Source organism: Barbus barbus, assembly GCF_936440315.1.
Source record: "Barbus barbus genome assembly, chromosome: 38".
NCBI classification, from domain to species: Eukaryota; Metazoa; Chordata; class Actinopteri; order Cypriniformes; family Cyprinidae; genus Barbus; species Barbus barbus.
In genome coordinates this window covers 20,780,534-20,807,798 of record NC_136716.1, presented here as the reverse complement: position 1 = coordinate 20,807,798, position 27,265 = coordinate 20,780,534, and the positions used below count along the sequence as shown (strand labels likewise).

General features: G+C 38.0%; 1 protein-coding gene across 4 annotated transcripts in view; it reads right to left on the bottom strand.

Moving 5' to 3' along the window:
* Positions 1-26,955, bottom strand: part of LOC306857969 (protein quaking-B-like) — a 40,081-nt gene extending 13,126 nt beyond the window's left edge. For 3 of the 4 annotated variants that reach the window (XM_079398283.1, XM_079398282.1, XM_079398284.1), the window contains exons 1-4: positions 26,162-26,950; positions 11,828-11,970; positions 6,596-6,712; positions 544-687 (exon numbers count right to left, since the gene is read on the bottom strand). In XM_079398283.1, coding sequence (XP_079254409.1) covers positions 544-687; positions 6,596-6,712; positions 11,828-11,970; positions 26,162-26,303 — 546 coding nt within the window. In that variant the 5' untranslated portion in view covers positions 26,304-26,950. Of the gene's footprint in view, positions 1-543; positions 688-6,595; positions 6,713-11,827; positions 11,971-26,161 lie in introns of all 4 variants that reach the window. The other variant, XM_079398281.1, reaches the window with a different exon arrangement.
* Positions 26,956-27,265: the final 310 nt, after the last annotated feature.

Below are 27,265 nucleotides of genomic sequence, written 5' to 3'. Positions count from 1 at the left end.
ATTCTCACTAGGCTTCTAATGGCACTTCCTTCTAGCCTGCTGTCACTTCCTTTAGACCCAAAGGTTAATTGGCATTCAGCTCTGTGTCCCAGAGTAATGCCGAGACTTCCGTTGCTCCCCTGTGGGGTTCTTTTGAGTCTTGACCCTTCCTGTGCTCTTCATTAATTTATAAGCAAAGGTAATTAAACCTATTAAAAACTGCCAACGGTGCTCACCTTTGCACATCTGGAGTCATGTGTTCTCAATGGCTCCAAGCTTATTCTCATGGAGGAAAGCAACCCTGTTCTCTGCCTCCTGCTCACATATACCTGTCTGAGAATGCAGAGCGACTAGCGGGGAAACAGAAGACCTGCTGAGTGCAGCTCTTTCAATTAAGCGTGTTCTCCTTAGAGTAAATACATTTATCAGTGCCTAAGCAACATTTCCATGAGTCTTATTTGTTGAGGTGAATCGATGTGATTTTGCCACTCGACAAATAAAAAAAAAAAAAAAAAATCTAGTCTCAAAAAATACACAGAGGACAAAGAGAAACAAATCACTCACCGCAGGGACTAGGAGTTTCTTGACCTCCTCGACAGCTCTCTTGAGTTTGATCTCAGCACGGTTCTGAGAGTCTTCCACAGTGATGAGGACATGCAGGTCTTCGTTCAGGTGTTCCCAGTTGGGCTTTCCTCTGTTTTGCTCTTCCTGTTTACAGAAAACAGAAGAGCTGTTTGAGAACCAGGGCTGTGCACCAACTCAATTCCTGAATTTGAATTGAGACATCAAAGATGCTGAAGAATGTATCAAATTAAATGAAATTCATAAATTTGGATGGATGGAAGGACAGATGGACTAGAACGATCAGACAGACAAAGCATTAGATGATAGACAAAAACAGAATGACAAAGACTGACAGAACTAAATAGAAAGACAGACAGACGTAACGACAGCTACAATGATGGAAGGATAGAACGATAGATAGAACAACAGATAGATAGATAGTCAATTTAGTTGATCAAATTCTGACATTTTGGTTTCAAACTCATGAATTGTAAGAGAGGCAATTCTTTAATTCTGAAATCAGCAGAAACTAATTTCAGGTATATTTGGCCATTACAGTTAGGTTGACAGCTAGTTAGTGCAAGCCCTACTGTCCTATAAGTAAAAACCCAGAGGTGTTTTTGAGTCGATACAGGATTTTAAAATGACAAAAAGGCTCAAATTTAAGAGACGGTCAGAGAGGAGACAGGAAATGACAGTGAGAGAGGGGTGGGTGGGATTGGGAAACGACTGTAACTTGGGTTGCCCGCATAAGCGTCACTGGAAGACGAGTCAAAGCACGTGCACAACCTGCCAGGCCACATTTCCAACAAGACATTTCTCAAAAGTATTTTCCAGGGACATTTATAAGACTTTGGATCGACTGAGCATTCAGACCACTTCCTGTGACAACATGGCACCCCAGTTTCCATGGAAACTTTTCTAGACTCTTTATTTGCAGCTACACATGGACCTAAACCTAAAACACCAAGAGACACGTAGCAACAGTTAGCCTGGAGACAAGTGACTGTCAGTTTATCTCAGGGTTCAGACCGCCAACAGCAGTGACAAGCCGGTTGCCATAGAAATGGGGCGTTCAGGCACAAGCATTGAGCCTTATTGAATGCATTGTCTCCTGCTGGGTTTTTCATCACAGCGGGGCTTATGTTTACGACGCAGAGCTCAGGCCTACAGAACAATCAATTACTGTGAGCTCGCTCGCCGCCTTCTGAGGTTCCCGCTTCAAGCAATCACAGACATCGCCTTGGCCTCAAGGGTAAAGTTTGAATGAGAGAAACAAAGACATAGACGTCCTTACCACATCCTTGACCAGGGGACGCCAGTCTCAGATCACAGTTGGTGGCGTTGTATTTGCTAATAAGTGGCTGCCACCTCCTCAGAATAGAGTAATTAGATGATCAAATATGTGCATCCGATAAGGCTGCAGTCTTACACACAGCTGGTTATATGCTAATAATAACTGTGATTTTGACTCTGAAACAGTCTAAGCAGCAGCACAATGCATAGAGGTCTTCTTCTGGCCTACTTTGGTGGGCAGGCAATTTTGTGCACAACACAGCAAAGTGTGAAAAAGTTGCTTGCATGATGCATTTAACTATAACAGCTATAGATCAACAGTGAACGCAAAAAGGCCAATCCAACACAAGCTATAAATTTAAAAAAAAAGCATGATTTTAAGCAAACTTTCTTAGGATGTGCACTTATTTGTACACAAACGTCCTCAAAACTCAGAATCTCTATTTCACTTCCAACCATCAAATGCATGAACCTTATGCATGATCTGAATTACAGCGTACAACATAGACTATTTTGTCATGTGATATTATAAACACAGCAGTTGGCTATAGGAATAACTGACGTAACAACAGTAATGTCATCATGGGTTTTCGAAATCAGTATGTCTTCCTTCCGTGGAATATGAAAGGAGTTATTAATAGGAGAACATCTTTGTTCTTTTCTATACAATGAAAGTGAACGGTGACCATGAGATTTTTAGTGAATAACTTAAACTTCACTTGAAGAACATAAGTGTCATGTTTCTCACATAAAGTTATCAAATGGCTTGAAACATAGCATACAAGTCATATGCACTACTTAAATTACTTTTATGTTGCTTTTTTGCTTGCTTTGGTCCCTATCCACTTTCATTTTACAGAAAAGAACAGCTAGAACATTCTGCTAAGTTTCTCTTTTTGTGTTCCGCAGACAAAAAAAATAAATCATACAGGTTTGGAATGACATGAAGGTTTGGAATGACATGAAGGTGAGTACAAAACTCAAATTTAATGTTATGGAAAAGCTTACCTTTTAATTCTAATAGCAAATACCTTTTACAGACCAGAAATCTAACTCTATTGTGTGTTTATTCCAAGAAATGTGACAGTAAATTCAATTTAGGCAAAGAGATCAGATGCAGATGGCATCTCCATTTGACGCCTGACTTGTTTGCCCCTGGCTGTAACTTTTCTTATTTCTCTCTGTTCCTTGATTGCCATAATTTTTCACAGGATTTATGCACAAGTTTCGCGATGCTGTCACAGTAGTTTCAGTGTTACAGAAATTAAGTTTGCAGAACACTACAGGGCTTGATGGTTTCACAAGCTAACGTTCATTTTCGCACAATGTTCAAAAGCACTCTTCACAGATTTAATTTTGACATGCTATTATGACAGGAGCATTTTGAAAAGCATAAGCCTAGTGGCTGCTGTCAGAAAACAATTATGTCAAACTTGAGAAAACAGCTGAGGTTTAAATTTTCGATTTCAATTGTCTGTTCTGAGCTTCCTAGATGTGCAACACCTCATCAGGCTAAGAATGCTGAGCCACCAGTCTGTTTTTCTGTCTTGACCAATGAAACAGCCTTTATAAGCATCTCTGGTGTGATAGACATAGGTTGTGCAATACAGTGAGAGAATGGCACTTTGCCTGAGGCATCTTGGTTCATTGTGTTCCATTAATTCCCCATCAATCTGAATCTCATCAACGCCTCTAACCCAATATTTTACCGTGTATGCTCTTAATGTTTCATTTGCACGCTTGTGTGGGCAGTGGAAGTTGTGCTGTGTTCCCTGAGATATGGGAACGAGTACTGCGTCTGTAAGACGCTTGTATGGGAAAAACAATTTTTTTCCTCTTCAACTGAAGCCTTTTCAATCACGCAATGAAACTGCACATCTATTGGTTCGTGCAGTGCTATAAAAATCGAACCAATGGCTCAGCGGCTGCGCTGAGCGAGCCCGTGGCTATGCAGCCCGCCATAGCCCGCCAAAATGGGCGGGACCTCTGGCTATATAAGCGGCCGCTTCGCCGCCACATCTCAGATTTCTTCGAATGAAGCGTCTGAGGTGTGCAGCTCATGGCACGGCCATGTATGGGAACCAGAACAATCACGCCATGCTATGACGGGGAACGACTCAAAACTATGACTCACGTGGGAGTAAGACCCAGGGGAGTTAATAAAATACACCAAGCACAGGCTGAGCCATCAGGGTCATCCGTGGCCTGGGTGTTGTCCCGTATAGTTGAGACTTGGTGTCTACATAATATGGACCGTCCAAGTGAAGGAGGGACTTGAACAATGTTGGTTAAGTGAACCCACAAGTGAACTGCTTAACTAGCTGGAGGCGGCGAACTAAGCAGAAAGGACTCTGGCCTGCAAGGCAGGGACGTCCAGGTTGTAAAAACTTACAAATGTTGACGGCGAGGACCAGCCGGCCGCCTCACAAATTTCCGAAATGGACATGACACACAGTGGAAATGGACATGACACACAGTGGAAGCGTGGTGGTCTTCGAGCATATTGGAGTGAATAACCTCATCTTATCATAGCCGTCACCCACTCTGATACACCGGGGATGGCCTGCCAGGCCTTGGCCCGCGTGGCAAGAGGTTGGATAGGCTCTAAAGACTGGCTGCATAAGGACAGGACACTTATGGTAGGCAGAAGAGGATATGTGCTCTCTTTTTGAAAATGTATGCGTTTTATTTTGTCCGCTATCACAGCGGTCGGATGCCTGGGCGCTAGAGCGGGCCCGTGGGGAACCAATAACACACTTCCCTCTGCTGAGCGGGGTGACGAGGCACATTAGAGGCTGTTTGCGGGGTGGTCTGGCTCGGGGCCCCTCCTCTTTCTGCCTGGATGATCAGGAGGATTTCTGAGGCGCCGGATCCAAGGCGATCTTGGGCCGGGGTCCTTGGCGCTTCGGGAAGGGGTAGCGTCTTGCCGAGCGGGAACGCCCTCTATCCTGCCGATCCTTAGGAGGTCAGGGTCCGGGAGTGGCCGGCGTTGGCTTGAGGCGACTAGAAGTAGCAGAAGAACTCGGGAGGAAGTGTCACATCGCTTGAGACGATTTCTGAGCCTCCGTAAATCGCTCCGCAAAGCCCTCCACAGCTGGCCCGAACAGGCATGGCGGCAGGGGATAAACCGGAACTGCGCGCTGCGCGCTGCAAAGAGGTCCAATCCGGCTGCTGAGGCATTTCTACGGTGAATCTCGGCATCAGCGAAGAGTCAGCGAGGGAGAATCATTATCGCTGAATGGAAGAAATCTGAGATGCAGCGGCAAAGCGGCCACTTATATAGCCAGAGGCCCCGCCCATTTTGGCAGGCTGCATAGCCATAGGCTCGCTCAGTGCCGCCGCCGAGCCATTGGTTCGGACTTTATAGCACTGCACGAACCAATGGACGTGCAGTTTCACTGCGTGATTGAAAAGGCTTCAGTTGAAGAGGAAAAAAGGAGTTTTTCCCATACAAGCATCTTACAGACGCAGAACGAGTGGAATATCGAAAGGGCACAGATGGCGTATCCTCGAAAGTCTTAAACTGATGAAACAATTGATTTCTATTGTGCAAAAAGGAGACAGTTGTCTCCTGATGTCTGTGGAAACAGACCTGAACTCAAGACAGTAGTTCGTAGTTGGTAATGTCCATATACCACATTAAAAGCAAATAGTCTGGCATCAAATGTGACCCTGGGCCACAAAACCAGTCTTAAGTCGCTGGGGTATATTTGTAGCAATAGCCAAAAATACATTGTATGGATCAAAATTATCGATTTTTCTTATGCCAAAAATCATTAGGACATTAAGTAAAGATCATGTTCCATGAAGATATTTTGTAAATTTCTTACCGTAAATATATAAAAACTTCATTTTTGATTAGTAATATGCATTGCTAAGAACTTCATTTCAAATATTGTCCGATCCTAACAAACCATACATCATCTGAAAGCTGAATAAATAAGCTTTCCATAGATACATAAATCTCAATTTCAAAAAAATTTACAATTAAAACTGGTTTTGTGGTCCAGGGTCACAAATATCATTACAAGGCATAGATACCATTAAAACAAATCAGTATTCAGTAGCATGTGTTCTGTTCTTGTTGGTTTAGAGTATTGGATATTTGCAACATACCCAAATTGTACTCCAGTCTAAAAACTTGGACTAAATGGTGTAGGATGAGACAAGGAAGCAAAACAGTATTCTCTTTGAGCTTGAAAAACAAAGCATTCTCCTTTCTCTAATAGCACTCATTTTCATTTTAATGCGAGTCATTTTTCCTCTTTGTCAGGCAGCCTTGGAGGCAGGCAGATCATCTGCCTCAGTTCTACAGTCAGGAAGGCCATGCAGACTCTGTCAGAAATTCCATTAAAATGGAATCGCCTGGATTTTGTCTCTTTCCATTTGGCATCTACTAGTTATGTGCTGGCGCAAAAGCAGTATATGGTCTTCCTTGATTAAAAAAAAAAAATGCAATAAAATCATGGCCCACAAGCCTTTCAATTTTAAAGTGAAAGAAAAGAAAAACAAACGGATCCTATACCATTTAGTCAAATGAACGAAATAATTTTTAAAAAGCACAGGAAACAAAAGAAAAGCAAAGGAAAGAAAAGAAAAGACACAAAATGGTAAAAAAGGAAAGCAAAAAAGGAAAAGACAAGAAATATTAAATAGAAAGGGGAAATTTCAAATAATACAAAGGAAATGAAAGGAAATAATATAGAAAAAAAGAAAGCGAAAATAAAAGAAATAAAGTAAATTAAAAATGTCTTACCTTCTTCTTGTCTCTCATGGAGGCTTTGCCTCGCACCATGATCTTGCAGCCTGTCTCTGCCTCCAGTTGTTTGGCTGTCAGGCCCCGGGGCCCCAGGATTCTTCCCACAAAATTGAACTGTGAAAAAACATCAAAGGGTAAAGAAAACAATGGAGTTCTTCCAGTGGAAAACATCTGCATTTCACACATCTGGTATGAGCATCCCCATGCTGAAAATCTGACACGGATCTCAAATCATTTGGGTTGCACTCTCTATGTGTTTCTATCACTGTGCACACACACACACACACACATTCAAAAAGTCGCAATAACCTTTTTTTATTTTTTATTCAGGTGGCGGAAACGGGCTTCCATTGAACTGTGATATTTGAAACAATGAAATACTTTAGACGCGGAGCGGTGTTTCTGATATCAGTGAGCGCGGAGTGGATCGGGAGCGGAGTGATTTTTAAATGCTCGGAGCGCGGAGGGGAAATTGTTGACGCTCCACTCCGCTCACATACTCTGATCGGACACCACCACACAAATGTGGCTTTTTGTTAATGACTGTCGCAGGATTTTACACAAGAGTACCAGTGGGGAAGTCGTGGCCTAATGGTTAGAGTCGGACTCGTAATCCAAAGGTTGCGAGTTCGAGTCTCGGGCTGGCAGGAATTGTAGGTGGGGGGAGTGAATGTACAGCGCTCTCTCCACCCTCAATACCACGACTGAGGTGCCCTTGAGCAAGGCACCGAACCCCCAACTGCTCCCCGGGCGCCGCAGCATAAATGGCTGCCCACTGCTCCAGGTGTGTGTTCACGGTGTGTGTGTGTGTGTGTGTGTTCACTGCTGTGTGTGTGCACTTTGGATGGGTTAAATGCAGAGCATGAATTCTGAGTATGGGTCACCATACTTGGCCGTATGTCACTTCACTTCACTTCAGTTACAAAATACATTGTTACAGTCAGTCACAGGCAATTATGGTTGCATTTTTCATCAATTAATATCATCCTTTGACTATGTTCTGGCCCGCCATCAAGCGGTGAAATTTAGTTTTGGTGCCCGATGCCAAACTTACTTGCCAACCCCTGCCCTAAGCTAATATGGAAGCTTTGGCAGAGCTTGATGGTAACTGCAGCATGGTAACATAATTGTATAATTCAATCAAAGGAACTTTGAAAACCCTGGCAGAATATTTGGAATGTCTAATCCCCTTTTATCGAAAGGGGAACATCTAGAGACCAAATGCGGTTTTGGAATGTACCATTTGCCACGGGGAAGCCTTAACCATACTCCACCCAGTTCCTATTCTGATACAAGTCACATGGAAGAAATTTAACCTAACAAAGCGGTCAAAGAGTCATATAAAACACAAACACCTACTGTATTTAACAGCCAGTGTGACTAATGGTTCATTTGTTTACTCTGTAATATAATCATCAATTTCCACTCATTTCTACTCTCAATCAAACCTTTTAGACATGATAAATTACATTGTGACATCTGAGTAAGGAACCCACCAGTCAAGCAAACTGAATGATCCGTTGAGCTGTGACTCGACCCGTGATGTGATTTATTGTGTTGTCCCTTTAAAAGTCGCGAGCCCGGGACATTGTGCTTTTTGCCGTTTGTGGGCCTGTGGCTGCGCCACTCTTTCAGCATTTAACCTTATCTGTCACAAGGGTTGAGTGATAAGCCAGGCAGCTGAATCTCTCTCAGGGTCACAATGCATTCTCTTCCTTTTAAAGCTCATGTCTTCTCAGGCCGCTCACAGCTGCTGGGGGTCGTTGGCCCTCTGTGCTGTATATTTAGAGATGAGCTCATCAGACTACTGTGTACTGTGGATGGCACTGTCTGTATGTCTGTCTGTGTTCTTGTATTATTGTAGTTTATACTGTTTGTAGGCAATGTTTGTGCAACTGCTGAACTTCGTTTTTGTCAGTCTAGATGTTTCTGGCTACCTTCCTGTCATTCTGATTGGTAAGCTGCGTAACACTGAGCTCACTACTGGTCTACGTAACTGCACAGACAACTGAAGTGGCTGATAGTATATAATTTCCAAACCAAATTCCCACTGATTACCAGGTGATGCTGATTAAGGCTGCAAAGTGTGTAATTTTCTGTGAATCACAAAACAGAATCACAAAAACCTGATCTGATCAGCAAGCAGATCAGACAGTATTTCTCATTTCACAAAAGAATGGAATGTTTCTTAAAGGGAGAACACCAAAAATAAACATTAAGGGTCAGAAAAAGGTGGAACTACTTTTGTGTTTTTAGTTACTAATTTTATAAGTTGACCTCAGGGAAAAACTGAATACAAAATAAACAAAAAAAGCGTTTTTTAGTATTTAAGCCTATTATGCTCACCAGGGTTGCTTTTTGATCAAAAACACAATACAAATTGTAATATCACAAAGTGATAATGAAATATTATCATGATTTAAATTACTCATTTCTATTACTCATTTCACTTTATTCTTGTGGTGGCAAAGCTGAATTTTTTTCAGCATCATTACTCAAATCTCCTAGTCTTATTATTAACAATGCTGAAAACAGTTGAGCTGCTTAATATTTTTGTGGAAAACATGATTTTTTCCCCCAAGGATTCTTTGATGAATAGAAAGTTTAAATTACGAACAATTTATTTGAAATAGAAATCTTTTGTAACATCATAATTTTACTGTCACCTTTGAACAATTCAATGCATCCTTGCTAAATAAAAGCATTAATTTTTAAAAAAAAGAAATAATTACCATAAAGGATAATTCAACCTCAAGCTGTCCAAGATGTATGAGACAGATGAACACAAATAAAGATTTTGTAGAAAATTCATATACATCTGAGACAACGTAAGGCAACGGTGAGTTCACAGAATGCTAACAAAATGACATAAACACTGTCTTTTTTCTTTTGCTTTTTAACAAGTTCAAGAACTTCATCTAAAGTGTGTAGCTCTCAATGAAGCACCGGAAAAGCCTCATTACCAGTCGACAGCTAGAGTGAAAAGAGTGGGAAGAGGATGTCAGACTGAGGCGGCGGCCTCACAATCACTCTGAACGGTCTTTACATAGAGACAGTGAGAGCGTGCAGAATGGAAAACTAATCATTATAGCCCACCCCTCCCATCTCCTCGTCAGAGTCCACATTTGTTTTTACATTGACTATGAAAGCAGTGACAATGCTCTAGATCATTCTCTCCAAAAGGCGATAGAGGACATAAAGACCAGTGACCTGCATGTCTCTCACCCACACTTGGCACTGATGGTGGTAACCCTGACAGGTTCCTGCAGGATTATCGGAATTCTGTTTCTATTACAGGGGAGCAAAGTCACTCTCAAAACAAGCCTGATGATTGATGGCTGCAAATAAGAGAAGGATTTGTTGTGCCACCAACTGATCTATCAAAATGACCATTACAAAGTGTAATGAGGAAAAACAAGGTGGAGGCAATTTAACAGCATCTTACATTATTATTTTTTACACTATGGATTTGCACACTGGATCTGGATAATTAAATTTGAATGTAATTGATTAAAGGTAACTAGTAAGGCTTGTTGACAAAGTTAAAAGAGTAAGTAGGTATTAGTTACTGATAGTCTTGAAAGCATCAATAGAAATGGTAGAAAATGAGAAATCTTTATTACATTGCAATATATGCCACCATTTCATAGTAAAAGTGTTTTCGTAGTTTGGTATTATTAGTCATGTCTAATAAAATCTACAATTTTTTGGAAGTGTGGCTAGTGAAAATGTTGGCAGGGCAATTAAAGATCTGAATAGGCCAGAAAAATCCTTATTGTTTAACAGAATAATCACAATATTGAGCAATATTTCACATGAACAAGACCTACTGGTGCTGGCGGTGCGCAGTTACAAATGACTTTGTTGCTTTATGAAGTCTGTGACCTCAATAAGTCACTCAACAATGGGAAATTCTGAGCAGATTGTCAAAATGCATCACATTTTAATACACTAGACACCAGATCAGAAGTTCCTGTGTGTTGTCATCTATCAGGCTAATCTATTCAAAAGCTCTTCTTCCGTCAAAATCTGTTTACTTGATGCAAGAACAGCGTCAGAATGAGATGCATTGCATTTTAGAGCTTCCAATTTCTTCTACATACTTTAGTTAATTTCGCACATTTGCACAAGTGCTGTCAGTAGTTGGTTGGGATTCGTCCTGATAAAGAAAGCAATGCACAGAGGTTAATTATAACTAAACGAGAGATAATAGAGAAGCCCCTGTTACACACCTCTCATTCAAACTCGATTAACCCTGACCCTACTATCACTCTTATCAGCTCTTTAAGGCAGGAGAAACATGAGAGTTGTCAGCCAGAAACACTTCTCCGTCTACTTACTGTCTCCTTAAACACAGCCTAAATGCTAAAGACGGTCAAGATAAACGGGACACTGAAAACGTACATCCCAACACTTTGTTCAGTTCACATAAAAACGTTTCAGATTGGGCTCCTCTCATAATCCACTCTCAGGCCTGATGACTGTTTCTGCATAAATTATGTTTTCTGAGAATATTATGAAAGCTGCCCTTTTATACAGGATTCAACAGTCACGATGCATTCAAATAAGAAGCACAGGCTGAGAGTCAAACAATGCCTAGACTCGCAGTATTAAGCAATATTTACCATGCTAATTATTGTCTTTTGATTATTGTTGTCCTGGCAGAGACGAGTTAATTGGATCAGTCTGCTGCAGGATTCTCATGCCCCCCTGAGTCTACGTCTACGGTAAGACAATCAAAGTGCAAAACAACTAAATATCCTGAGGATCCACATGTCATAAACGCATTTTCATGGACAAATTTCCAATTTTCTGTCATCTGAGTAATCTACAAAAACATGTGTTAACACTATGCCTCTCTCTCAGCAGGAAAATTGCAGTTTCTGACTCTACATTATTATTCCATGAATGCTGTAATTATTTTAAGATACTAAGCTGCTGTAAAACAGCTTTATTGACCTTAATGTTGTGTGCATACATGACTGAACTCTTTCCTATCAATAAATCACCTGATTTACCCACAGAAACACGCCCGGACTGATGGAGATTCAACAGTAAACTACTGCCCAACAGTCTAGGAGTTGAAGAAAAACATGAAGGATACTGGGAAGCATTTGGGACACATTTTGGAACACTTAAGTTAAATCTATACAATGGTCTTAGAAATTTCATGAGTTTAATCCTTTTTGGTCAGTAACTATTTTGGAAAAGCGTTTAGGTAACACTTACGTCTGGGTATTCTTTGACAGGCACGTAGAGTTTCTCTTGGAGTTGTGCAATGGGCCCCACAGCATCCGGGAGCTCAGAAGTCCTTTTATCTGTGCTGCCGTTCAGAGTGTCATTGTACATGTCCTTCCGTACCCTTCCAATTTCTGTCAAACAGACACATTAAAAACTCAATTATATAAAGGAACTCTGAATTAAAACTTGGATAGAGATTACATCTAAAAATGAACATTTTGCCACCATTTACTCACCCTCATGTCATTCCAAACCTTTATATCTTACTTTCTTTTATGATCTCTGTGGATCATAAAAGAAGATATTTTGAAAAATGTCTCTGTAATTTTAGACCATACAATAGAAGTTAGTGTGTACCAAAGTTTTTTTGGTTACAAAATATGCTTGCAGGCTTGAAACGGCATGAGATTGAGTAAATGGCAGAATTTTGTTTGGCTAGACTATCCATTTAAGGTTTAACATCTGAGAGAGGAAACTTTGACAAAGATCCAAACAACGCAGTTCTCCCCAAAGCTTCATCCATAAAAGTTGCTTCCTTTATCTTTACAAACAAAGAAAAGATGTACTTTCTGTTATAAATGACTTGCAGAAGTTTTGATGAGTTCATGCAGCTATTTAATTCAAAACAACTCCTAAAGGGCATGAGAGCCCAGCCAGCCATGGAGGAACTAGCACACCATGATGTGCAAGAGTGAATCAGACACCAGCCTTTTGAATGCTTGTCGGTCCAAACAGAGGAATTCCAAAGAGACCAGCTTAAAAGACTGAAGCAATAATTATTATTTAACAAAAGCTCTTTGGAGGATATTGGGAAGAAGCAGCAGTATATTAGAATGGATTTACACTGATGTACAACATGGTTCAAAATGACAACATCAAAGCATGGCCCAGGCCTGCAGATTAAAATGACCTAAATATAACCCTGAGCTGAGCTAGACGTAGCCTGCTGGGCTCCCACAGGATCCTCCCAGAGCAAAGCCGAGAACCTCAACAAGATCTCATAAGCAATAACTCAACAATACTCAGCAAGCTGTGGTCCTCTGAATTCCACCGACAACACCGCTCAGTCCTGAAGAACGACCAGAATCGTTTTCATTGTCTCTCATATGCCTTACATTAGTGAACGCAAGCATGTAAGCACATTTACATTCAATTACATGCAATACATGCTCTTGGCACGAGTGCATCTAACCATGTGTTCGATTCCAAAAACAGCATTTTCTGATTTACAATGTTTTAAATAAATCCCAACTGGTTACATTAGGACTGGTTTCGTCTGCCCATAGGCTATCATTCAGAATAGAGCTGATCAAATAAACCCTCGGAGTGAAATCAGTCATGCGAGGTCCCACAATGAAGCACAAATCCAAATATCAGAGGATTACCACTGCTCAAAGATGATTAATTTACACATTCTTGCACTTACACATGGAATTGGTCACTTTACATTGAGTGTTGAAAGGAGATTACACAGTCAGTCAGAAGTTTATACTGGGTTTTGTGTGACTCTATGGCTTAACATTCCAACAGTCTCAAAACTTTGGACTAAGCATGACTTATCCCATGAGTCACAAGGGCTGGGCGATATATATATATATATATATATATATATATATATATATATACAATATTCACAATGATTCTGCTGACAATATTAAACAAGCAACACTTTGAATATTACAATTCACCTGCTTGATGAACAAGAACACACCTCACTTGTTCTCATGAGGGTGAATAAATTACAGAATTTCCATTTTTGGGTGAATCATTCAGAAGCACAAATTCAGAAGCAAAAATTACTTTATATAAGGGGCGAGTTCGATTCACCCCTGGGAATAAATTCAACGATTCAACGGTTTATGGATTTACACAAAAATGTTCAAAAAAGTCTCTGCATGCTATTTTCATAAATTATTACTATTATGTTAATAAAAATATTTTAGCATATTGTTATATTGGTGCAAAATAAAAAGAATACTCACACAGAAAAATCAAGGTACAGCAATGTACCTCGGAACGTTGGCACATTTTTGTACCTTCATGTTTGTACCTCTAAAAGAACATTTATGCACCCCTAGTGATAGAAATGTACCTTTGTGTCCTGGTATGGTTTAAAATTACATCCTGATATTTTTCCATAGCATTTCACTAATGTTCTGCTGAACTGATTTGTCCTAAAAAAACGTAGTATTTCTGAGTGAAAAAGTACACTTGCATGGGGTGATTTAATTGCTTCAGAAGCATTAGGCTTTGTGAGCATTTTGTTAACCATTTATGAATACAAAACACAGAGACAGTGCATGTTTATCTAATATTCAATGTATAACCCGACAAGTTATGGTAACTCAAACCATGAGGAAACCGATTGCCTTAAACCATTTAAGATATGAGTACTATAAACTCATATACATTGAGTTAAATTTACTTTTTTTGTGTGTGTGTTGGCTAATCAATTATTAGAGTAAATTAGATTTTAAAAATGTTTATTATTTAGGTAACAAATCTTAACTACTTAAATGGTTTGAGGAAACCGATTGCCTTCAATGGTTTAAGTTCATCAAACTCAAAGCAATAACGTTACATAAGACTAAGCAAAAACACTGGTACAAAGAAATGACAGAACAGGAGAATTTTAAGTATTTATTGAAACACAACAAATGTTTTCAAGCATAAAACAAAATCAGTGGGATGTTTAGTCAAAAATATAATATTTAAGATATCTTATCAAACTTTTCACCAAACAAGTAAAGAAACAAAAGGAAATGTTTTAAATCCATTTAAATGTTAAATATAATTAATAGTACTAATAATTATAATAATAAACAACTGCTAAATAATTTGAAACAAAGTGGATTTAAAAAAAAAAAAAAAAAAACAGGTTCTTAAGATTAACAGCAGATTCTATTCAAACTTAAAGAGGTTTGTATACCTATATCTAAGGGAATACATTAGTGCAAAACAGCACCTGTAAACTGACCCAAGACTTTGCAGCCACCATTAAAACATCCATTAGGTTTAAAGATAATGTTCCCTCTTCCTCCTTAACAGCAAAGATGGTGATAGCTGCCTTCAGCACCTGATCCATTTTCTAAATGCAGTAAAAAAACAATTTGTTACTGTATGTCACCAAATATCATCATATTTAAACGAAGCGGACATCATATTACAATTTTCATAAATGACAATAAAGGTGTGAAGGATCAGAGAAGTGTTTATTCAATAAGGTATGTGCCCATTTAAAACACTGTAGAACTTGAATTTTAACATCATAACTTCCAGAGTGGTTTATCAGCAGGTTTTTCAGGGCTGAATATCAGCTGAATGTTTTAGAGGTTGAATTGAATTTGTTAATTTACATTACTATTTAATTTAACAGGGCTTAAAGTGATAGTTCACCCAAAAATGAAAAATTACTCTGTGATTAATCACTCACCTTTCGTTCCATCTTAGGAGCACAAATTAAGATATTTTTGATGAAATCCAAGAGCTTTCTGACCATCTGTAGACAGCAACACAGCTGAAATGTTCCCAGACCCAGAAACATAGAAAGGACATCTATAAAATCCATGTGACATCAGTAGTTCAACCACAATTTTCCAAAGCTATGATGATAATTTTTGTGCGCAACGAAAACAAAAATAATGACTTTATTCAACAATTCTTCTCCTTTGCGTCACCCTAGGGTGCCATTATGGAGAGTATCATGGTGTATGCGTGTTCCTCTGCATTGAATCAAGGCTCTGCGCATGCATGTTCTACGTCAGCAGCACCATGCACATGCTTTGTTTACATACAGAGATACTCTCGATAACAGCGGTAGGCATGATTTGGAGGAGAAGAATTGTTGAATAAAGTTGTTTTTTGTTGTTGTTCTCTTTGCGCACAAAAAGTATTCGCATAGCTTTGTAAAATTAAGGTTGAACTACTGATGTCACATACATACTGTTTTACCGATATCCTTACTTTTCTGGGTCTGGGAACATTTCAGTTGCCTTGCGGTCTATGGAGGGTCAGAGAGCTCTTGGATTTCATCAAAAATATCTTAAGATGAACCAATGTCTTACGGGTTTAGAAGGACATGAGGGTGAGTAATTAATGACAGAATTTTGATTTTTGGCTGAACTATCCCTTTAAAGGTGACCGTTCACCCCAAAATGAAAATTATCATCATTTACTCACTGTCATGTCATACCAAACACATACGAATCTTGTTCATCTTTGGAGCAAAAATGAAGATATTTTTAATACTCTCTCACCATTTTGTCAATCCATTGAAAGTTTAGGCAATCAATATTCAGCTTCAAGAAGTACATAAAGACAGTTTATCCATATGAATAAAGTGGTTTCATTCAAAATCACAAAATTAACCGAGAAGCTTGAGCTGAGGATTTTTGATTATGTGTCAAAGCCTAAATTAAAAACTTGTTGAACCTTGAAAATAGAGATTGCCTAGACTTCCAATCGCATAGACAAAAATGATGAAAGAATATCAAAAATATATTTGTCTGAAGATGAATAAAATTAATTCAAAATGGGTTTGGAGCAACATGAGGGTGAGTAAACAATGACAATTTTATTTAAGTGGACTATCCATTTAGGACAACTCAAATGTTCAACTATTTAGTAATTTATGCTGATCTCAGCTAAAAGTTTAAATGTTCAAAAGTAAATATAAAGTTGTCCTGACATGTGCCCTACCTTGTGTGTCTTGAAAAAATCTGCCGAGTCTTCTTTTCAGATAGTAGTAGATCTGCCAGGATCAAAGCTTTAATGGCCGATGACATTATTGTCCCTGAAGACAACACACAAAATTACGGAAATTCAACTCACAATTAAACAACATTTATGGACAGCTTATTTTTACGAATCATAATAAGACAATTTTCAAACACTACAAACTTAGCATTAGCAATTACCTGACATCTTTATTATATATCTTGATCATTGTTTAAATTTCAATCTAATATTCACAAAAAAGTATAGTATTGCTTCAGAAGACTTAACGTTTGTGCTGCTGGTCATTTCTGGTCATCACTGCATTTGTATTAATAGCAATTCATCAAAAAATTCAAACTGAAGAACAAAGTATTTAAATAAATGTTTATAACGTGACAAATTACATCTTGTACAACACTAAAGCCCATCAATTTGTTTAATTCTACTTCATTTTAGGCTCATATTAGTTTTGCAGCCGTCCTATTGCCAATGTCATCACCCCACCCCTCGCTGCCTTTGCTCTGAGAAGATTGATCTCAAAAGCATGACAACAATTTGTAAGAATTAATTTTAAATAAGACAACGTGAGGAGCAAATAACAGCCTGAAATGTTAACTAAAGTTCACAAAATGGCCATTATAAACGCTCCTCAGCCCCTCTGCTCACCGGGCCTTCGGCAGAATTAGTAAACTTAATCAGCATCACTAGATGATAATGACAAAGCGGATAATAAATAATGATTATCAAAAAGTTTAAATGTATTGTAAGTTAATATAGGGAATGTGTGTTTGCTTTACCTTGCTTGGGAACGGTGGCGTGAGTGACGGTTAGAGATGAGGAAGATGGTCTCTCTCTCCAAATACAATTTGCTGGACTCGTTTGTGTCCGGCAGTGAAAAACGAAACAAATATATACATTAATTTATTACTGACAAACTGTTGTGTGCATATTTAACACTTTCCGTTGATAACTTCTTTGCTAGCTAATGGTACACGCATTAGGATGACTGAGTTGGTTAATCCTCAAATAAAGTTGACAAAACACAAAACATTCAAAAGTGCTTTTATAATAATAAAGAAGTTCAAAATGCTTACCTGTTATTTCCCGTGACCGCCTCGCGAGCCGTCCAGCTGTGATCCGTGAGTGAGCAGCGGGGCACGTGACTCACTGAAAAATGCGTGCGGTTTTTGAAAAATACCCAGATAATATTTTGCCTCCAGTAAAAGTAATTACTTTTAAAAGGATTAATGTAGACTTAATATGATATAGATTTATTATATTATCACTTAGTTATTTATGAAAAGTAATATATTACAGTTTAGTTAGGCTATTTAATTAGTTATAGAAGATATAAAGCATAATAACCGCCCTATACAAACGTGACTTCTCGAAAAAAAAACTATGCTATATCTGAAATCCCAGCTAAGTTTATAATGGATCTTATAGGTCATACTGACCAAGAATTAGATGGATTTACCAGTAGCCTTTTTTATTCAATAAACACACACTCTATTTAAATTAAAATTTTGTGATCTGCTGCATAATTTGCCTGTACCTCAAGCTTGTTAAAAGTACAGTTATGTACCTTTTGCTGTCAGAACTGATTTTGTACCTTTAAATTAAAACAAAGGTCCACAGTTGTCACCCCAAGGACCATATTCTGTACCTTACAGGGTACTTTCGTGGCAAATGCACCTTTAGGTGCAGAAACGATACACCTATTTTTCTGTGTGTACTGACATTAAAATCAATCTTCCTTGTGTTCATTTAGTAAAGATCAATTTGAAAACATTTTGGATCTGCTTGGAAACAATGACTATTTGGTTGAAATGGCGATTCCACAGTAAAACTATTGCAGAACAAACACATAAATAGACTAAAAATGAAAAATTAAACAAAATAAATACTACGTTCTGTTTAAACCGTATGTATTTTCCCCAAAGAACAGCTGAGGTGACATAAGACATATAATTTTCCACCCCCAGTTTAGCTGTTATTAGCACAACCTTCAAGTGCACTAAAAACAAACATTACAGGCGACTGGTCAACACTGCAAAACCACAACATAGACAGACAGTGAGAGAGATAGTCCTTCCTGCTGCTGCTGTAGACTGTCATTTAAACGTGTGTGTGTGTGTGTGTGTGTGTGTGTGTGTGTGTGTGTGTGTGACAGAGAGAGAGAGAGAGGGCACAAGACGACTCTGATTACAGTTTGTGTTTGTTTACTGTCATCTGAGCGGAGCCGTCCAATACTACAGTATGATACAGTTGGTCTGGTATGGCAGCAGGCGAGCAATGGCTACATCACTGAGATATAAATATCACCTCCATAATGCTAGCTGCGCTCCTGCACTTTAAACACACAGCGCTACAGATAACCTATTCAGTTGCTGTTATTTACTAATCACACACTGTCATGCGTCTGGCTTAAATTACTTCTCCTGACACCTTAAGTATTTTTCACACTTTTAGTGTCAGCCATGGGAAGTTTGTGCCTATATCAACTTTTCAAACTGTTTTTAGACTTTTTGAAACCGTTTAAAAGAAAGAACTGGAAATCAGAGATATGTGCTGGCAGAAAAACAAGCGTGATTTAATGCGAGATGTCAGACACATTCTTTGGTTGTTTAGTGAACAAAAGTGTTGTTGTCTGCGAGAGCTGGCGGTCTCCAGACCATGCTGGACACTGCATAAAGACAAAGCGGTTACTCAACCAAGCACTGCTTCACAGTATGTGCCATTACGTAAGGCTTGAAAAGATGAGTGCACATACACATAGAACAAAACATTTATGAAAGGTAGTCTATTCAAATATCAACCAAGTACTTCTCACTTCTAAATGAAAGAATGTGTCCAGTTTCTACAAAAAATTAATAAATCAGCACAACTGTTTCCAACATTGAGAAATGTTTCTTGAGCACCAAAGCAACAAAATATGATTTCTGAATGATCACATGAACAAGAAGATTGGAGTAAGTCTTCACAGAAATCTAATAAATAAATTTAATTATTATATTAATACATATATCAATTAGTATATTAATACAGATATCCATTTTTATAATGCATTTACTCATGCCTAGATCTAGTTCATCACAAAATATAATTCTCCTTTCCTGCAGTTATAAGTTGAAGAGTCTTAAATAAAATAATTTTAATTACTAATATTTTATTGAGCACTCCACAGTAAAGTGTACATCATGCAACAGAGAGTTTTAAGACTTTAGAACAGAAACAGATTATTACAGTCTCCCATACAGAGACAGTGAAGTTGACCATCTGTGGCAGTGTGGGAGAGATGAGAGCCGCTGTGATGAACAGAGGAAACGTGATAAAGAAAGGTAAAAAAAAACATAATAAAAGATAGAAAAGGTTGCAAGAAGGATGAAAGAGTAGACCGCAAACAGTGAAACCATCTGGATACTCGTCGACTGCCAGGAAACTGTCCGACTCCTCCTTCGTGAGGAGAGAGCAGACACCACAGTTACTGCAATTGTCAGGCTGTTAGTGACCGTGTAAAAACAAATGTGTACATGCAAGAACAATATTTCCCTTCGCTCTGACAATATATCTTCAAGCTGAACGCCTTTTTCAGACCAAATACCTGTGGTGAAAGCAAATCTATTTCAACTGCAACAGTCATTTTAACCAGTAACTAATGACATCCCCTTTTTAAGCATAAAAATGTCATTAATAATCCTAATGTTTTGAGCCCATAAGCTGTTATTTGGCCTGGAATACATAAGGAGAGTTTTTAAGAGCTCTTCCCATATACACTACTTTAAAAATAAAAACTGGAGTCATTAAATTCTACTCAGCCTTTATTTAAACAAAACAAAAGTATTCTGTCACTTTTCATCAATTTAATTCATCCTTGCTGAGAAAAACAATTCATTACCGACCCAAAATGATTGAACCATAGCATACATGTCTCAAAAACATTATAAATGGACAGTATAAAAGTAGTCTATTTAATTCATGCACTATTCCAGCTATTTTGAAACCATACGATAGCATGACAAACAGACTCAAATTTAAGTAATTTGCCTCCTGCCATAACTATTAAAACAAACATGGTGCCAAGTTTGACATCAATAATGTTTGGTCATGTGATGTGCCGCAAGTCAATAATGTTTGATTATCTCATTGATATCCAACCTGACATGATGTCCTAAAAGGCATTATATTTCACTTAAAAGCTACAGTGCAGGGCAGGTTTATTAAAGAATAAAGACTAATCAAAATTAACATTCTTTACAAGAAAAGCAGGATTTGGAACTAAACTGAGCGAGTAAATTATAGATTTTTCCTTTAACTATTCCAGCTTGTGCTTATCACTCTGATTGTGAACTCTACAACATCATGATGTGATTGTGATGGTCAGCACTAACGTGCTGTGGTGATTGGATGATTGCTGATTGTGTTTAGGCTGAGAGAGATTGTCTGTTGGTGTCAAGAAGACTACTGCGGGCAAACTGACAGTTAAGGGTGAGATAAGTATTGAGTATTTACAGATGCAAGCAAAGCTGTCTGGGAAGAGCAGGAGACTGATGAGATCACAGACACGCTCGATAATCAACATTTATCTTATCAAAGAAAACGACCAAAGGGAGACAAAGAAAAATAGATCCACAGAGACAACCGAAAAGCACCTTCACAAACACACAAAACATGAGGATTGACACAGAAGCACAAGATGTGACCTGAAAATAACATTATAACTGTCACTTCATAGCTCCAGGCACATCTGTCTGCCACTGCCAAACAAAGCAGTTTCATTCACCAAGGCCACTGTGAAAAACTTAAGAGTTAGAGGAATCAGATGTAAACATCATTAAAACAATCTCTTATTGTTTGAGATTCAAAGCCAGATGTGTTGTATCCCTTTGAGGACCAGTATTTATTTAGCTTTACTCAGGGAACGAAATCAGTTGAGGCCAATTATGAATGTCATGCCACAGAAAAAAAAAACGTTTTTGTAATCAAAATGTAAAAACTTTTGCCAGCCTCTAAAACGACTTCTATTTTTGGTGCAATCCTAATTTTAAACCGTCTGAGTGACCACTTTTCAGAAGGCAATAAATTCCTGATGGATGAAATCATGTCCTGTCCTACATTATTTCTCACTAAATATCCTGTTTCACTGTTGTTGTTGTTGTTGTTTTTTAATAATTGTTACTGATGTCATAGCGCAGATGTAAATGTGTAAAATTCTGTAATGACAAAATTTAAAAGAATATAAACTACCATTCAAAAGTTTGAGGTAAATGTTTAAAATGTTTTTGAAAGAAGTCTCTTGCTCACCTAGGCCTCAATCATTTGATCAGAAATACATAAAAACAGTAATATTGTGTAATATTATATAAAATAACCGTTTAATATTTGAATATATGTTCAAAATAATTTATTCCTGTGATGTAAAATCTGAATATTCAACATAATTACTCCAGTCTTCAGTGTCACATGATCCTTCAGAAATCATTCTAATATGCTGATGTGCTGCTCAAGAAGAAGATTTATCATCAATGTTGAAAACAATTCTTAATATATTTTGTGGAAACCGTGATACATTTCGTCAGGATCCTTTGATGAATAGAAAGTTTAAAAAAAAATTGCATTTATTTGAAAAAAAAATTGTCTTTACAATCACTTTTGACTATTGAATGGGAGCATAAATGTAAAATATGAATTTAATAAAACATTTTCTAATTCCATAAAAAGGTTTCTGATGCTAAATATAATAACTAGTATGACTCCCTGATGTAGGTTTTCATGGAGTTAAACAGCCGTTTCATTCACCTGTTCCCTATGGAGAAGTGTTTCAGAAGAATTCTTTTAGTGCATATTAATTTTAGTGCATCTGTCCTGACTGAACTTTGTAGAAATTGGAGGGAAACTGTCTAGTCGGCGTGCCCTCGACCCATGCCCTGGTCCCAGGGGCCTTTCTGCATCTTGCTCGGTCTGTGTCACGGGATCTGGCTAAGGAGATAATAGCTTAATGCAGTCAAAATAAAAGACCATTGATGTCACATGTATTCTGAGATGAAAAGGTCATAACACTACACTCGCTCAGACTCACTCATACTGAAAGAAATTATATAAATGACTGCATGTATATAAACAATTATGTTAAATAATAGACAAATGGACACAACCATGTGTAAAGTGAAGAAATGTTTCCTGGAACACACATTCATACCTGATACTCTCTCTCACTCACACACACACACACACACACACACACACACACAAACACTTGATCTCCGTCTGTGGAACATTCAGCACCTCTAACAGTCATGAAGTGGTGACAGATTGTGTCATCATTGTGTGCCCTTGTCACGGTCATATGATGCATATAGGTCAGAGTGGCATCCCTTCATTGCTCATGTGCCAGTCTGTGTTTGGATGGGGTGACCACAGAACCATGCTTTACTCTTTAACCAAGAAGACCATAATGCAAGGACAACCAGAGGTCAAGACACTAATGAGAATTCTAACTTTCCTAAACACATTTGCCTGGAGCAACTTTCACCCCTTTAGGAAATGCATGATGCTATGTAGACATAGAAAACTACCAAATTACTGATTTAAGTGGCAGACTTCAATACAAGCATAAAGATAGATAAACCCTAAAATCACAATGTTTAAGGCGAATTGCATAAGATGAAAACATTAAGCCAAGTGGTATGCAAAAACACAATCAAACAAATATTGGATTTTTTTATTTATGGGAACCCTGTAGTTTATTTCATACATTTTGTATATTTAATTTCAATGCTTATTTAACATTTATTGATAGAAAATGCATTAAAATATTTTAAATTATGGGAACCACGTAGTTAATTTTATAGATATTTTGTTTCAATGTTTGTTTAATGTTTATTGATATAAAATAAACCAAAGAAACAATTTTCTTGAATTTATGGGAAGCTTCTAGTTTATTTTAGAAATTTTGCCTATTTAATTTCAATCAGGGGGTTTAAACTTCATTTGGAGAAATTAGAGGAAATAAGAAAAAAACAACTTATGAAATGAAGAGGGGGAAAATAAATATTTTGACCTTCTGAGGTTGATGATATTCTGAAGGTTAAGCACCTTCTTTTGGCAGACCACTTTTTGGGCCTTATTTTGCACCCTATTTATTGAAAGTGCCTCCAACAATAACATTTGTGCAATGCTGTTAACACAAGCCCAATATTATTTATCCTACGCAATAATCAAAGGCAACAGAACAGTTTCAGTAAAAAGAACAAAAAAGCACATTTTGCAACAATTTCACTGGTAGGTCCCCCTGAGGCTCTAGTCCCGTTTTATATCTAAATAAGATAAAAGGGAAAGCCAGTGTTTTCAAAGAGAGGTTCAACATTGCTTCTGGATCCTCTCCCAGATATTTTTCTTGCATGATGGCTTAATTACTCAAATAATTCAATAAGCAGCATACCAGTAGAATATCTGTTCCTTAGAGGGAACACAGAAGAAGTGTGAACAAAAGAGCAGCACTCAGAAAACCCATGCTGGAGATTTACAAAACCTGGAAACAATAACACCACAATATCAAATAGTATGTGTAATGGCTTGTATTAATTTAAAACACTATAAATACAATACACACTAAGAGCAAGTGCTATAAACAGTACATTTAAAAAAAAAATCTGCATAAACAATTGGAACTAAGCATGCTGACCTGTAGGTAAAAAAATAAAAAACATTTGAAACTGCAGACACTGGCATCATAAAACACACTGGGTGTGAAAAAAAGTATGCCTACAAGTGCTCAAGCAAAATACCAAGCTTATTATATAGTAACCTCTTTACAATAACCTGACAGAACTGGGATCCTCATACAAGGAAAATATATGAGTCAATAAAGCTATACAAAAGGCAGTGGGTGATTTGGCACCCCTCTGTGATAGTGAGAGGAAATCTAGATCAAAGAAATTCTACCGATTTTTCAGCTAATCAACATTTTAAGAGCTCCGTCCAGTTTGCAGTATGCTTGAATAAAGAGAATAGTCAAGGCTAAATTAGCTCTAAACAGAGGAACTGAAAAACCCAGGCTTAGTGAGGTTATTTATGACACATATTTCAATATGCCACAAGCTATTGGTGAGTTATGATGAATCTAGAGAGATTCCGTGTACTAAAGAACCAGACAGACTGAATTCACTCTCAAATGGATTACAAAATACTGTGGATATAAATCGAACAGATCACCCTTCTCTCCATAAAAGTATTGCAGTGATAACCTTTATATTATTATACTGGATTATCAGCAATAAACTGAGAATGAAATAAACCACGGCTATGGGCTGTATGATAAGAAAGTGAAGGAGAAAGACAGAAGTGATTCTGTTATCAGGTCCTCAGCTTGCCCTGCATTCTCAGAGGAAAACTGATGGTTACATGCATTCTGCAGCATTCAAATGTGTTAAAAGTGCATCAACCCTGAGTAAACGCTAGCTTTAAGTACAAAACTTGCTTTACAATACCAACCAGGGGTTCGTTTCCCAAAAGCAACTATGGTCGCAAATTCCGGCGCTACCAACAGAGTTCAATAGAAAACTAACGACCATTTAGCAAACAATAGTTTTGGGTAATGCACCCCTGGAGAGCCTAGGCAGATGACTTGCCACTGTAATATATGTTATAAATAGGCCTACCACTAAATTCACAAAACCAACAAGTAGGCTAGTCTCGATTACAGCCAGTAGTTCCTCTAATCTGAGTATCACCCAACTGCGCCATGGCCTGTAATAATGTATCTGTGCAGATTTAATCAGTCTGTGTGGATTTGATCAGAGATGTTTCCAGGTCATGTAATTGATTCATTTGAGCAAACTAAAAAAAAATGTTTATGGCTACTGTCATTTAGGGAAGAAATTATACCATTTGAAATATTTTATGATGCCTGTTAAACCACATAAGATTTTGCCATATAAGATTCTAGACTGTTCCAGTCTAAAAGATTGAACAGACTTATTAAGTGATAGGCCTAAGCAAATGTGTTCTTTCATCATGAACAAATCATAATTTTGAGCACAGTTGTAAAGTAGTATTTCATTGGTTGGACTAATTGAAAGAACAACACCCTCTTCACTGAATGAATGAGGTAATCTCCTTCACAAGAAATAGAGGAAGAGGACGAATAAATGATGAATATGTAGAAATGACTTTTTGTCTCTATAATATAGTGTATTAAAGTCACTTCCAGCTTAAATGTTTTCCTTTTGTCTTCTATAGTAAAACAAATATGATGTTTAAACACTTAAGTCTGCAGTCTAGATTAATAAACACGCAAATTTTAATAAAGGATTGTTTTGTTTCAGACCTAAAAGACTCGATGTTTACAATGAATCAGTGAGTGAAAGATTCAAAGACTCACTAACTCAAACTAAACGACTCCCACTTGTCGCCACCAACTGGCATAATAATGTAGCGTGCAAGAAAAGTAAAAAAAAATATTATTTACAAACTCCTGACCTTGTTTACAACAAGCAAGAAACTGAAAAATAAAAACACAACATTTTGAGGATAAATCTGAAGGCATCCACTACGAACCAAATCAAGTGTATTCGTTGTTTTTAAAGAATTATGTAGAACTCTCACCTTCATCTAACAGTCGCTCGAGATGGTTGAAGATACCACAGAAGTTTGGCAGGCTGCTCATCATTTTCTTGTCGTTCATGAGCTGCATCAGATAATCAGGAGTCGGCTTAGACTTCTCCTTCGTTTCCATTTCCCCAACCATGTTTAAAATATTACCCTCCAAAAAAAAAAAACTCTTTAAACTGCTTTAAAATGCAGGAAAACACGACAGCCCCCTAAAAAAGCAAATGGAGGGGTTTGATATGTTTTCCCTGTTTTATTCCAAACTCCTGCCCCAATGTTGCTACTTTTCAAACGCAATGTTGAAACTTTGTATCACCTCCGATCATCGGCTTTTAAAAGAACTGAGAGCGCTATTAACGAAAGGAATCTGCGCGAAAGTTCTTATTTGTTTGTAGAATGTTTGCCGTCAAATATCTCCAGAACCTCCCGCATGCCCGCTGAGATTTATGCGTCTGTCCTCTTCAACAGAGAATGTTTTATCGCCACCAAACGTTTCTTTATCCAAGCTGTTGAAAACTGCTTCTCGCCAGAACTTTCCACAGCCCGTCGACGTCGTTCAGAGCACTTGAATAACGGTTTTAAAGCAGGGCAGTGTTCACTTGTAGGCTCTGTCTCTCTCGCGCAGTGGAAACTCCTTTAGTTGCGCCTGATGTTTCTGTGTTCAGAGCTGTTCTCTCCCAAAGCTGTCTGTCACATGATCATGATCAACCCTACACTGCTCAACATTGCCATCGTGCGAAGTCGCCAAAGGGAGGAGAAACCTGCTCAATTTGTCTTTCTCCCTCTCTCACAGATGCAGACCCTCTCACATATTTCTTGCGGGGAGGAGCTCCCATAGACATGTTGTTCTTATATTAAAGTCAATATGATTAGTACAGATTCTAAATGAATGAAAATATGCAAACATTCAAAACGTTATAGTTAGCCTACTGAAATACAGCCAACTTGTGTGACAACTAGCCGCTTTCTAACCCTAAACCTTACTATATTTAAATTTTCAGACTTTCAGCTATTGTAAAACAAACAACCCCGAAGCAATGATATGAGGAAAAAAAAGAAAGTGGGTATTTTTCTGCATTCCAATGCATTACTAAAAATTTA